The sequence below is a fragment of the Arachis stenosperma genome, chromosome 6, assembly GCF_014773155.1.
Source record: "Arachis stenosperma cultivar V10309 chromosome 6, arast.V10309.gnm1.PFL2, whole genome shotgun sequence".
NCBI classification, from domain to species: Eukaryota; Viridiplantae; Streptophyta; class Magnoliopsida; order Fabales; family Fabaceae; genus Arachis; species Arachis stenosperma.
In genome coordinates, this window is record NC_080382.1 from 137,084,987 (window position 1) to 137,099,071 (window position 14,085).

The 14,085-nt window shown below is 30.5% G+C and overlaps 2 protein-coding genes across 3 annotated transcripts; both read left to right on the top strand.

Moving 5' to 3' along the window:
- Nucleotides 1-1,600: 1,600 nt before the first annotated feature.
- On the top strand, nt 1,601-10,507 carry LOC130936389 (L-gulonolactone oxidase 3-like). Of its 2 annotated transcripts, XM_057866452.1 has the most exons (5): nt 1,601-2,107; nt 2,272-2,286; nt 6,204-6,415; nt 8,649-8,904; nt 9,601-10,507. In XM_057866452.1, the coding sequence occupies exons 1-5, from the start codon at nt 1,621-1,623 to the stop codon at nt 10,413-10,415; spliced, it is 1,785 nt and encodes a 594-aa protein (XP_057722435.1). In that variant the 5' UTR covers nt 1,601-1,620; the 3' UTR covers nt 10,416-10,507. The 2 variants fall into 2 exon arrangements, with proteins under 2 accessions (XP_057722435.1, XP_057722436.1); XM_057866453.1 differs by lacking the exon at nt 2,272-2,286.
- A 393-nt stretch (nt 10,508-10,900) lies between these two features.
- On the top strand, nt 10,901-13,298 carry LOC130934752 (uncharacterized). The gene is made up of 6 exons (XM_057864290.1): nt 10,901-11,163; nt 11,692-11,973; nt 12,087-12,577; nt 12,649-12,863; nt 13,064-13,141; nt 13,229-13,298. The coding sequence occupies exons 1-6, from the start codon at nt 10,974-10,976 to the stop codon at nt 13,296-13,298; spliced, it is 1,326 nt and encodes a 441-aa protein (XP_057720273.1). The 5' UTR covers nt 10,901-10,973.
- Nucleotides 13,299-14,085: the final 787 nt, after the last annotated feature.

Sequence of the window (14,085 nt, forward strand, 5' to 3'; positions counted from 1 at the left end):
ATAATAAATAATTTAATAATTAATTTTTAATATGCACATAACACATATAGTGCTCCCTTAATTCTTTCTTATTAAGAAAAATAAAATTAATTGACAATAGATCACTTTTATTAAATTTTAAAATTTTTTGAAAGTTTTTAAAATTTTTATATTTAAAATATTTTTGTCATCATATAAATATTTGGATCATATTTTTAATAATTTGTCCAATTATAAATAGAAATTGATGGAGAAAAAGACAAAACAATGCTATAAAGTATAGTTTTTTTTTAAATAAATAAAATTAATATTAAAATTATAGATATAAACACGCATTGAAAATTTTACATTTTTACACTTTATTATATTATTTATTCCATCTTTAGATAGGATGATTTTTTTCACAAAATATCTCGTTCTTGGTGAGGACAAGATAAATTAAAAAAAATAAACACATACATATCCAGTTTGAAAATAAAATAAGATACTATAATTAATTTTAAACGTATTTTGTCTATATGGTAAGAACGAAATACATGCATAATTATATTGTTTTGTTAGGATGAGATATGTAATAGAATAATCCAATATACAGTTACTAATTTATGGATATTTTTTTTTGTAGTTTGCCTCACTTAGTAAGTTATGGCCTAAATGTTAGTTATTGATGTTGTATATACCTTATGTATCCATTCCCAACATCTTTATAATCAGATGTTTTCAACACAAATATGCTTGTGTTCTTTCTATTTTTGCCTCAAAGATACGAGTGAACATTCTAATTAATATATACATTGGTTATTATTATGTCTAAATTTAATAGATCTTGTTGGATGTGTGTTTAAAGTTATTGATGATTGAGTTGTTATCAATGAAGTTTACGTGAACAAAAATGCATAATAATTTGATATCCTTCAAATAATGCACTCATAATGTGATCCTTTAAAACTTTATTGCACATATTTTTCTATATATATGATAGAAGGTAATAAGTATACATTTTGTTAGTTTAAGTTAGATAAAAATAATTTTACACATATTTTATTTTTATCATAAATGAAAGATGCTTAAAAATGATTGTAGTATTTTATTTCGTCTACATACTAGATACTTGTTTATTCTGTCTCTTCAAAAGACGAGATACGTGTGTAAAAAAATTATTTTATCTTAAAACACAATAAATAATAAGGTATAAAAATATAAATTCTTTTCAATGTGTGTTTATATCTGTAATTTAAACATTTATTTTATTTATTTAAAAAGATCCCCCATAAAGTATTGGACCTAAAAATTGCCGTGGAAAAATTTTTGTCTTAAAGCAATGCTATAAAGTTTTCTCTTAACTAAGTATTAAGAACTTGATCTTATTTTTCGGTTTCGAATATAATTTATTGTTTCAGTTAACTTGAAAAAGAAAAGACCACAAAATGTAAGGATATTTCTATACATAGAACATTATTACATCTCCTCCCCTTCTTCAACGCTCTATGTAATGAAGCCCATAATATTTAATGCAATATTAATCCCCAACAAACAAAAATAAAAATCACACCCATACCCATGCCTTAAGTCCTATATATATATCCCTCACGTAAATTGAACCTTACCTGTAATAACCACTATCATCATCATTATCATAATATGATCAAAATGGGTAGCGTTAGCTTTAGCTTTTGGATTTGGTGGATTCTTGCTATCACTCACATGCTTCCTTCAATGATCCAAATCATTGAGGCTCGGATACCAGAATCCCCACTTCAATGCAACCAAACACTCTGTACTCTTTACAACACCTACGGCAGATGGGGTGACCGAAAAGATTGTTATGCCCTCAATGCAAGCTACCCAACAACTGAAGAAGAGCTTCGTGCAGCCGTGTCCTATGCGGTCAAGCACAATCTAAAAGCCAAAGTGGTCACGAGATTCTCACATTCTATGCCCAAGCTCGCCTGCCCTGACCAAGCTGTCCAAAGCAGTTTTGTTATCAGCACAGAGCATTATAATCTTCAAATACAAATCGACACTTCCAATGCCGTTGTTACCGTTGATGCCGGCGTCAGCCTTCGGCAGTTGATTGATGCAGTTGAAGTTGCTGGGTTCAGTTTGGTGGTCTCACCTTATTGGGAAGGTATATGTTGAGTTATTTTAAATGTAGTTGCTATATTTATGGTTTTATTGGCGCCAATTTTTTTATGAATTTGTTATTTTTTTGTCTTATACATGACACAATACACTCATTCACACACATTACTATTACTAACATGGGTTCTATATTTTTTATTGAGGATTCAGCTCCTAAGGAGGCAGGTAATGCTGCCTTGATCCAAGGCCTCTGCTGCTATTATAAATTTGTTATATTTTAGATAATTTGATATATTTAATTAAGGGAGTTACTTAGATAAAGATATTAAAAATGTCAATTTTTTAAGATGTTTTTTAAAAATTAAAATTTAACACATATAATCAATTAAACTATGTTATTTTTATTAAAATTAGACCAAACAAATCAGTTTAATCAAAAAATTAATAAATTAAATTTTGAATTGATCTAAATATTTTTATAAAAAATTACTACAATATCTCTATTATAAAAAATAACTAAAATACCGCTATTATATATACATATTGAAAACTATAAATCTTAACCTTAGGACAACAGAGAAGAAAAGAGTTATAATTTAAGATTTTCAAAATTAATATATATAATAAGAATATTTTATTCATTTTCTATATTAGTGGTATTGTAATCATTTTTTATTAAAAAAATATTAATTTGATTCACCATTTTTTGGTCAAATTAATTTATCTGACCTAATTTTGACAAAAATAATACAATTTAATCGATTATATGTGTTAAATTTTAATTATTTAAAAACATCTTTAAAAAAAGACGTTTTAAACGTCTTTATTAGAGTGATTCCCTTTAATTAAACAGCTTAATATAATACATATCTATTATATATTATTAATTTTATAATTAACTAAAATTAAGATGTGCCACATATCACTTTCTCCTTGTAATTGAAATGAAATTTTTTCTTTCAAAACTAAAAAATTCTCTTCTTTCTTTTTTCTCTTTTTTCTATCTCTTTTTTTACTCACTCTAACTCTTTTATATATTATTACTAATTATTAATTTGACAACCAATACAAAGTGTACAATATGATATTCTTTAATTGTAACTAAAATTAAAATACATACTACTAATTTTACAACTAAAATTTATCACATCACATAACATTAATTATAATTGAAATATTTTTTTCTCTAAAATTAAATTCTCTCTTTCTCCTTCTCCCCTTCTTATCTCTCTTCTTCTTTCATCCACGATATCTTTCTTATGTATTATTATTAATTATTAATAATTACTAATTTAACAACTAAAATAGAACAAATTATATTTTTTCATTGTAATTAAAATGAAATATTTTTTTAATTAAAAAAAGGAAAAGTCTAGGGGGCCAGCAGTTTTGTTGAATTTTGGCCAGCATTTAACCAGTAGAGAAAGGTGAGTCATTGGATGAAATCCCACACCAATCTCATACCATCAAATCATCATTGATGACTAGTTGATGGCTAACAATCACAAAAATTGCTGGCCCCCTAGCATTGCTCCTAAAAAATTTCTTTCTGATGATAATCAGTGACTAAGAGAAGGGGGTTGAATCTTAACCCTTTTTTGCTGAATATTAATTTCTGACTTTTCAAGAAACTTCAGGAGATATTTGTACTTTTTGTCTTATGTCAAGTTGAGAGACACTTTTGTTTTGTCTCGTACCGAGTTGAGAGATATTTTTGTTTTTATCTCCTGGTAAACAGAAACAGAGAAAGGGATAGGAAAGAAGAATTAACACCAGATATATTCTGGTTCAGCCACTGGTGCAATGTGACCTACATCCAGTCTCCATCACAATAAGGATAGAATTTCACTATGTTTTCATATTATTACAAACACCAATTTTTTTCTAGGAACTACCCATTCCTATCTGGGACAAATCCAGATTCTACATCCAATCTGAATTTGACTAAGACTCAAAACCTAGCTTTCAACCGCAAAGTGTTAACCCAACTTGCAAGGGAATCCCAACAGGATCATGAAATACAACAGAAAGATGTACAAAGAATCTCTGAGACATTTATGACTTTTTCTTTAATTTTGATCATTGCCTTTTTTCTCTCACTGGCTTTTTCTTACAAACCTCATCATGTTTGTCTTTTTCACTGTGAGACTCAAACAGACAAAACTAAGAAAAAGAAAACAAAATGAACACCATTGAAGGAGAAGAACTCAAGAAGCTCGGGTAGTTATGAGAACTCTGTACTTACTCTCCTTGATCTCAATCCTTGGTCGTTCACCCTTAATATAGAAGGGGAAGCTTCCAAGGTTAAAATTGGTTCAACCAACCTAGCAACTTCTTCTCCAACAAAGAGCAGGGGTTCGGACAAGGAGAAGAGAGAAGGAAAAACGAAAACCAATATGCATGTATCTCTCTCAACCCTTTTCATTAAACTCCTTCAATTTGAACCCTTGATCTTGTCTTTGGCTCCAAAAAAGGATTCGGACCCTTGATGATCTTCTGACCCAAGACAGCTTCTTGCCTTCCATTTTTGCTTCTTCCTACGTGTAGTTCAGCGGCTATCTTCTTTCTTTGATGAACAAAAATGAAAATGAACTTTTGCACCTCAGATTTGCTCCTTCATCGAGGCATATCCTTCCTTTTCTTGGCAAGTAAAATCTTAAATTTTTTTTTTAAATCATGCTTTCAATGGCAAATATCTTGCTTTGCCTTTCTTTAGATTTTCACTTCTAAAAAAAAATCTTCACGAGCCTTTTTATTTGATAGCATTTTTTTTTATAGCCTTTTGATAACTTCTTCTTTCTGCTTCTCTGCAATATGACTAAAAAGCAAGAGAGAGGAGAGAGGAGAGAGAAGAGATAAAACTTTTATTGCAAAATAAACTCAATTTAATTTTGAGTTTTAATTACTTATCCATACAATTAACCAAATTGAATTTTGAATTCCAATCACAAGTAGTAAAGTGGGTAACCGAACCAATTCCTTGCTCCATTCTTTTCTTTTTCAATTCGGATCAATGATCATGTTGGACCAAGAAAGGAGATTGCTTGGGCTTGTCAGATTCTTGGGCTAGCTTTGAAGTTCATCTTAATTCATCATTCAGCCACTCAAACTAAAATTAATTTTTTGCACAAGGCTTAATCAACATTAAACAAGTTGGACTTACAATGCCTTTGATCTATTATTGAAACTATTTTTCCTGCACACTAAACCAAATTCATCGTACAAATAATTCGAAGCAAATAACAAATTAATAGTTTTCTAATTAATATTTTAATAATATTTGATTATTAATTAAATATAAATTTTTCAAACTCAACACTTTCCTTTTAATTTTCTTTTTCTTTATTTTCCTCATTTTTTCGCTTACTCAATATATATTTTTTTGTTTTATATTTTCAAATAAAACAAATAATTTGTCATTTATATATTAATATAAAAAGAAATATTTTAAAAGGATTTTGAAAAGAAAACGAAACCAAGTCCTATAGAAAAATATATTAATAGCGTCGGATCGGATGACCACCTGTTGATAGAACTTCATCGATAGACTGACCGCCAACCTACCAACCAACCACCAATAATATATGATGGTCATAGACTGACTGGTTCCATTAGGCTCATTAGAGATTTTGTCTCTATGGTCTTTTTGTGCGATTCCATAATTCTGTGAGTATTTTGAAGCATACTACAAGACTATAACTAAGTCTGTGTAGGGTCGAAGTTATTGACAACATTATATATATAAATATATATTTTTTAATTTGATAAAAGTTTTAACATTTATTACAAGAATGTTAGATATCACTATATTTTTTATTTTAGAATAAAGATTAAATATAGACATACAATTTATTTAAAAAAATTTATAATTTCATAATATTGTTACTGACAAAATTACTAGTTAATATCTAAATTATTATTTTTAAATATAAACATTTTCATATAAGAAGTCGCTTTATTTCTACTAGAAATATAATTATTGAGGTGTCTCCTCGAAATGTAGTTGTAAAATATATTTGAAGACACTTTTTCTCTTCTGTAAAGATCCACGTTGAGTAGTTCATATCAATCCAAGAAAACATGTCATTGCATGTTTGCTTCCATGATCCTTTTTAATTTAACCCCTCCCATTGTCTCTTCAGGTATAACAATTGGAGGACTTATTAGCACAGGGGCACATGGGAGTTCTTGGTGGGGAAAAGGTGGTTCTGTTCATGACCATGTGGTGGGGCTTAGCATTGTTGTTCCTGCTTCTAAATCTGAAGGGTACGCCAAGATTTTGAGGTTGGACGAACAAAATCCGTTGTTCAATGCTGCCAAAGTATCACTCGGTGTCTTAGGTGCTATCTCCAAGGTTAGTACATAGGTATAGTATATAATTTAGGATTTAAATACGGTTGAGATTATTCTTAGTAAAATTTTTAAATTTTTATACATAATAAATATATTAAAAGTATAAATTTTGTATGTTATTCATAAAACAAAATTAATTAGTAACTTAAACATCTATTCTTGGAGTACGCATTAGTTTAATCCTGTAATTTAGGTATTATCGTTTCATCATGCCATATAAAAGGTTATTTGTCTATTATGCTAGCTCTGCCATAATTATTTTTATGTTTGTTGGTTTCTCAGAAATCGATCTCTTTTAATTTTTATATATTTAAAACAAAATATCTGTTAATTAAAATAATTTTGTTTGATGTATTTAATATATAAAATTTATGTCAAAATAAATTAAATAATTATTGATATACAATATTTTGATATTAAATAAAATATTTAAAAAGCTAACTGACAATAGAGTATTATATATATCAAAATATATTAAATAATCAATGTAATATTAAAATTTTAAGGTGGTACATATTTTAAAATAGATATATATATAACCTCCTATCCCGTTCGGCCTAATGCAAGCTGGTGCTAGTTTTTTTTTTTAAGTTTTGTGTTTAAAAAATAATTTCTAAGAATAAGGACCACAAATCAGTATTTTCGGAAATAAAAAAATCAGAAAACCATAACAACATCACATATTCACATTAAATTAACAACAGTGACAATATAATTTTACTGTCTTAAAAATTCAAAAATCCTAACTAAAGAAACTCAAAAATTCAAAATCAAGAATAGAGTAGTAGAAATTCAACAATCCTAACTTAGAAAGAAAGTCAAAGTCAAGAACAGAGTAGAAATTCAGAGATTCGATCGATGTTGAGGCATGAGGGAGGAGTGTGCACTGTGAGTGGGAGTGAGTGAGTTACGAATTGAGAGTGACGTAGAAGAGTGTGAGCGACCAGCTGTGAGTGAGGATCAGACGAAGTCGAGCAGATACAGGCATTTTTCTTCCTTATGGTGGTCTCAAAACTCTACCTTGTCTAGCCTTGTTGGTGAAACATATCAATCGAACAGATTTGGACCCGTTTGCCATTCTTATGAAAGGCTAATCAATGTCTAAAAGAACCATACATTCTATACACCGACAACGTGTAGTATGAATAATAATTTGATGTGTCTAGAAAGTTGAAAGTAATCGTCATCCATCAATAATAAAAGAAAAAGTATATGTAAACAATGAAAATATTAAATAATGTGAATAATGGATATATTAGATGTTCATTTTATTAGGTGTGCAGATAATTATTCTAATATTAAAATTTAAGTGAATAATTTAAAAGTGTAATGTATTTTGATTCAATTGGTGATTATTCATATTGTTCAAGAAAATTATTGATTATCTAGCATAACCCATAATAAAAAACGTAATTTCCTAATCATTTATGATATTAAAGCTTCTAGATCTAAAATTTAATTTTTGTTAACCTAAAAAGAGACAAACTAAAATAATAAAAGAAAACATGTACAAGTATACTAAGTTACTAACAGTTGCGCAAAAAATTAGATATATTCTATATTAATTAATTTATCTTTTTAATAAATGTTGATCCAACCGTAAACGAGATGTGAATGAATTTGCTAGAAGTACGATTTAAGGAAAAGTATAGGGTACCAACATATTATCTATCAATTTATTATCAATAATAATTAATTATTATATTTTAAACACATATATAAAGAGACACATCCAGAAAATATATCTACAAAGACATTTCTATTAAACACAATCATAAAAAAATATTTTTATTAGATACATCCACAAAGACACTTCTATTAAATACAGTTATAAATAAGAGTTGGTAGAAATTGGCAGAAATGCTGTTGGTAACGTAGCGGAATTGATGATTTAATATCATTATAATACACGTTGCTTTTGCTTCTTTTCTTTTTATTTTTTTTTGCAAAAAATAATACTTCTACTATTCTCAAATGAAAATTAAACAAAATAACAAGTATTTGAGAATTATTTTTATTATTATATTTTTTTGAGTATTTAATAATCTTTGTTGTGTCCTCGTCATTGCAGAAATTAGTAGATGATCAATAAAAGACCTATCAATAGTTCATAAAAATTTTGTATCAACCATTTCAACTTATGTAAAATTTATAGCTAGTACATATTTAATTATTTTGTATTTATCCTTAATAAAAAATATGATGAATTAGCAATGTTATTATAACCTGTATAGGTAACATTAAGAGTGGAACCAAGTTTCAAAAGAAGCATAACCTACAATTTCACGTCCGATGTTGGTCTTGAAGATTTGTACGTAGATCATGCAAAGAAATATGAGTTTGCAGACATAACTTGGTATCCATCACAACACACTGCAATTTATAGATACGATTCGAGGGTTCCCTTAAATACTTCTGGTAATGCAGTCTTTGACTTCATTGGATTTCAAGATAATCCAACTTTGATCCCCGAAGCAGTTAGAGCTTCAGGTAATTATTAATAATAATTAACAGATGATCTCTTTAACCACTCTTCTTTTTTTTTAAGATTTTACTTTATATATACAATAAATTTTATATAACTAATATATATATTTTTTTATTTTGACTTTACATTTGAACCAACACTAGTCTATTCCTAACATTTTTCGTTTATCTACTAAAATTCAAGTAATTTTGAATTCTCCTAAACTTAAAAATTATATAAATGAGCTTTTCTAAATGGGAGGAATAACAAAATAAGTATGTTATTAGTTATCCCCTCCTTAAACTTTAGTTTATGCGATTCTTTTTAATTAAATATGCAACTTTGATATTCTAAACTTTTGTTAAGTGTGTGTTTCTTAATTTTCTCAACATTTGTTGATGAAAACTTTACCGAAATGTCCCTTTTATTCTAAAGTTTTTTAAATATTAAACCTTTACTATTCCAAATTTATTTTGCTAAATTTGTATTCTTTTATTAACAATTGATAAAAAAATACCTAAATGCATTTGAATTAATTAGATAGAAAAAATTCACGTATAATTATTTTTATATGAAGATACCAATTAAAAATTGTTAAATAATTTAATATATTTGACTAAATTATTGTTTATCAGTTTTCAACTAATAACTTTAGTTAAAGAAAACTGTACTTGAGTTTTCACTAAATACAAACTAAATGCATGCATGATGATGAACAGAGACTTTGTTAGAAAGAACAAGAGACGCGCATGGGAAATGCTCAACAGCTGCAGCAACGTTAGCATACAGAAAACTTACAGCAAATGGTTTAAAGAACGATGGCATTCTTTTCACTGGCTATCCAGTAATCGGTTACCAAAGCAAAATGCAAGCCTCAGGTTCATGCTTGAACTCCCAATCACTTCACACATCATGTCCTTGGGATCCAAGAATCAAAGGCTTGTTCTTCTTTGAGACCACTCCAATCTTACCGGCTTCTCTTTTCCGCGACTTCGTCTTCGACGTGAAAAAGCTCAGAGACTTAAACCCCCAATCTTTTTGTGGAGCCGACAACTATAATGGCATTTTCTTACGTTATATCAAACGGTCGGATGCATATCTAGGTCAATCTGAAGACTCTATAGTAATTGATTTCAATTATTATAGAGCCAAAGACGCATTAACTCCGCGATTAAACCAAGAAATTTGGGAAGAATTGGAACAAATGGCGTTTTTTAAATATGGAGCTAAGCCACATTGGGGTAAGAATAGGAACATTGCATTCTTGGGAGTGGATAAGAAGTTCCCAAATTACAACAAGTTTATTGAAGCAAAACAACAATTGGATCCACAAAATGTGTTTTCTAGTAATTGGTCTGATGAAATATTGTTTGGGAAGGAATTAGAGAAGAGTGATGGATGTGCTCTTGAAGGGTTATGCATATGTAGTGAACACAGACATTGTAGCCCACAAAACAATTATTATTGTAGCCAAGGACTTGTCTATAAGGATGCTTGGGTTTGTAGGTATTCAACCACAGTTCCACCATCTTAAGTTAAGGATGGAGAAATTAAATTAAATCATACTCAAAGGTTAAAAGGAGATGTTTGTTTTATTATTAAGGTATTTAAATTCAAAAATAATATGTGTACCAAAAAATTAACTATTAAATTAATTATGTATTATGAATAAATATATGTTATTTAATTTACCTTTAATATATATTTTAAAATTATTTTAGAAAATAGCATAATCACATCGAGAATTATATGTTATTATATCATGTAAAAATACTTGTGTGTTTTTCGATTAATATATATATATATTTTATTTATAAATAATAATTAATATGCATATGCAGAGAAAATTCTTAAAAAATTTATATGAACGAATCACATGTATTTAATATCCCAATGGTCATCAAATCGTTAGATATGAAAATAATCTTTTCAAAGAATGTAAGAAAATGAAAAAATATTTAGTCTTACGGGCCTGCTACACATACAAGCATACAAGCAACCAAGTTGGCCCAGCCCAAACACGAAACACGCGCACGAAAGAGAGATAAGATGCCGCGTCCAAATCACGCGCTCAGCATTCGAACGGTTACGTATGGGAGACTCTTCCACTTCTTCCACTTCTTCCATTTCTCAAGGCACTTTCAAATCAACGAAACCCTCTCATTTTCGAGCGAAGATCAACTTTCAAAATATAGAAATCGTAGTTCGAAAACTGCATCAAAACACCATCAACCTCTCTGTGAAGAAGAATCTGAAGAAAAAACAAACCAAGAATACTCAACGTAAGTGCATTAAAATACTGTATATTTTACTTTTCTTCTACGTCGTTCTGATAGGGTTTACTGTTACTGTTGCTTCTTTGTTATACGTCGTTCTTCTGAGTTATACGTCGTTCTTCTTAGTTCTACGTCGTTCTAAGTTCTCCTGCTATTTTTGTTGATTTTTGGGGGTTTATTGCGTATATTCGGGGGTGTAAACTGCTTAACCTTGTAATGTGGCTTTATATTGAAGCATGGCTGAGTGATATCTGTCTGATATCTATATGGATGTATCTGAATAATATCTATGGGTGTATGTCACTGTAATCAATGGGTGTATCTTGTTTGAGATCTTTGGGTGTATCTCACTGTTATGAATGGGTGTATCTCACTGTTATGAATGGGTGTATCTTGCGAATATCTGGCTGTCTTGACTCATATATGGGTGTATCTTACTGTTATCAATGGGTGTATCTTAGTTGTTATCAATGGGTGTATCTGAGTCATATATATATGGGTGTATATTACTGATGTCTTTGGGTGTATTTTTAGTTTCAGAGAAAATGGCAGCAAGAAACCAAACCAAAGACCTCAAATGTGCCACACATCTCCTGAATGATAAGTTCAGAAACATGACTGAGGAGAAGAAGGCCATTGTCAGGGATCTTGGATTCGGTGGGTTGATGCACATCCCACCACTGAGGGTGGATCACCAACTCTTGAGAGAGTTGGCAAAAAACTTCAAACTTGGGGAGAACAAACTGAGGACAGGATATGGTTCTTTCCATATAACCCCGAAAAAAATAGGTGATGCGCTTGGCATCAATGCAACAGGTAATTAGCTCAAAATTATAGATTTATATTAAGTTGTTGCTTGGGTGTATATTAACCTGATGCTTGGGTGTATCTGAACTGACTTGGTTGCTTTGTTGTTTTCCTTTTTGTAGGAGATCTATTTCCTGAGAAAGTTGACTACAAGAAACTTTCTGAATCTGACAAAATAATTTATAAAAGATTCCAGGGTAAGACCCTCAAAAGTCTTACCGATGAAATGATGGAAATCGGCGTTGGCAACGAAGAGGAACGCCTGATGTTCAAGAGGATATTCATCCTCTACATACAGATGGCGTTCCTTTTGCCAACGACGATAAACAAAATATCGCCGGTGCACCTGGTCCCGATTTTTGAGATGGAGGGCATAGAGGACAGAAACTGGGGGGGGCATGTCTTGACCTTCATGATCAGGGGCATAACAGACTACCAGGAGAAGAAGAAGAAGGCAATCAATGGCTGCCTCTTCGCCCTGATGATAATCTACTTTCACCTTTCAAAAAACAAACGCAACAACAGGGGTGAAAGACCACCAAAGCCATGGATTGCCAACTGGACTAAGGAGCAGTTGGTGAAAAGAATGAATGAAGAGAGAGAGGAAACTTTGGTGAGTAATCATAACAAGTTAGTGTACTTTATTTACCCTAATGGTGCTAACTAAAATATCTCATGTTTCAGGGGATTCTGAATTTGGCAGAGACAAAAGAAAAAATGAGAAAAAAAGAAAAAAAACAAAAAGAACAGGAAATAAAAAAAACAAAAAAAAGGAAGGCGAGCTCAACATCGTCTTCGGAGACAGAAACTACCGAGAGTGACACTTCTACCTCTGAGTCTGAGGCTCAAGAAGACTCGGAGGATTCGGGAATTAAACACCCCGGCAAAAAGGGGAAAAAGTAGGTACCATACTTGGGTGTAATTTCTTTATAGGGTTTGGGTGTATTTTGCTTGTCCACGTTGGGTGTATGTAGCTTATTAAGCAGGGTGTGTTTCTTTTGCTGCGTTGGGTGTATATTGTATACTCAGTTGGGTGTGTCTCATGAATTCAATTGGGTGTATTTTTAGTATGTTCTAAATGATGATTGTTTGCCTGCAGAATGGACTCAAGAAAAAGAAAGCAGAGGGAAGAGGAGTCGGATTCTGATTCAGAATCTGAATCTGAACCAAGTGACGAGTAATGTCCTGAAATTATTACTCCTTTCTTTTGGCTTCGTTATAAAGATTTCGTGTATTAACTGAAGCGTCTGTTATTGACTTATAGGAGCGAAGAATCATTGCCTGCGGAGAAGGAGAAGAAAAAGAAAGAAACAAAAACAACTCCAAAAGAGTAAGCACTTCTTTGGATAAAATTCTGTGATAAAATTAATTTTTTATTTCTGATTGGTACTGTTTTTTTTTTCCACCCAAAACACCACAAAAAAAGAAAAAAGTAGTTGTGGAGGATTCACCTCCTGAAGAAGATCAATACTTTGACGGGTACAGTACCTCGTAAGCTATACTATGGTCTATCATCGTAATTATTTTTGTTAACGTCTTATTTTATGAATGTAGTGAGACATATGAAATATCGAGTGACGAACTCGATGAATGGCTAGGGGAAAACGTTCGTAAATCTGCTGCAGAGGGGTATGTCTTGCTGTGCTGTGTATTTGAGATTTTGGTGTCTTTTGTTTGCTAATAATTGTATCTTGTTTCGCAGGGACAACCAGCCTGACCTGGGATCGACAGAAGATCGCTATGTGTCCTCTGAAACGTAAGAAGCTTTATTATTTAATAAAATCTTGTTATGTATTCTGTGAAACAATATGGGTGTATTCTGTGCATCAAGTTGGGTGTATCTTGTTCACTAAGTTGGATGTATATTTGTTTTGAATAACATGAAATCTGTTTAGACTACCGACTGTCAACTTGGGAAGTGATGATACTTCCTCTCAAAGACGCACAGAACAGAGTAGTGTAACCCTGCCGTCTCAGAGCATGTAATTTCTCTTTCAAATAACCGTTACTTTTCTTCTTCTAATAACTTCTACTTCTAATTCTGTATATATTTTTTTTAGAAAAAAAAGCCCTTTATTATTTTATTCAAGAAAAAAAAGGCAGAAAAAAAAAGCAAAAACT

Coding starts and splice junctions, on each gene's coding strand:
- LOC130936389 (XM_057866452.1), top strand. CDS start 1,621: ATGATCAAAATGGGTAGCGTTAGCTTTAGCTTTTGGATTTGGTGGATT. Junction 6,416..8,648: donor TCTTAGGTGCTATCTCCAAG/GTTAGTACATAG, acceptor TAACCTGTATAG/GTAACATTAAGAGTGGAACC. Junction 8,905..9,600: donor CGAAGCAGTTAGAGCTTCAG/GTAATTATTAAT, acceptor GATGATGAACAG/AGACTTTGTTAGAAAGAACA.
- LOC130934752 (XM_057864290.1), top strand. CDS start 10,974: ATGGGAGACTCTTCCACTTCTTCCACTTCTTCCATTTCTCAAGGCACT. Junction 11,164..11,691: donor ACAAACCAAGAATACTCAAC/GTAAGTGCATTA, acceptor GTGTATTTTTAG/TTTCAGAGAAAATGGCAGCA. Junction 12,578..12,648: donor AAGAGAGAGAGGAAACTTTG/GTGAGTAATCAT, acceptor CTCATGTTTCAG/GGGATTCTGAATTTGGCAGA.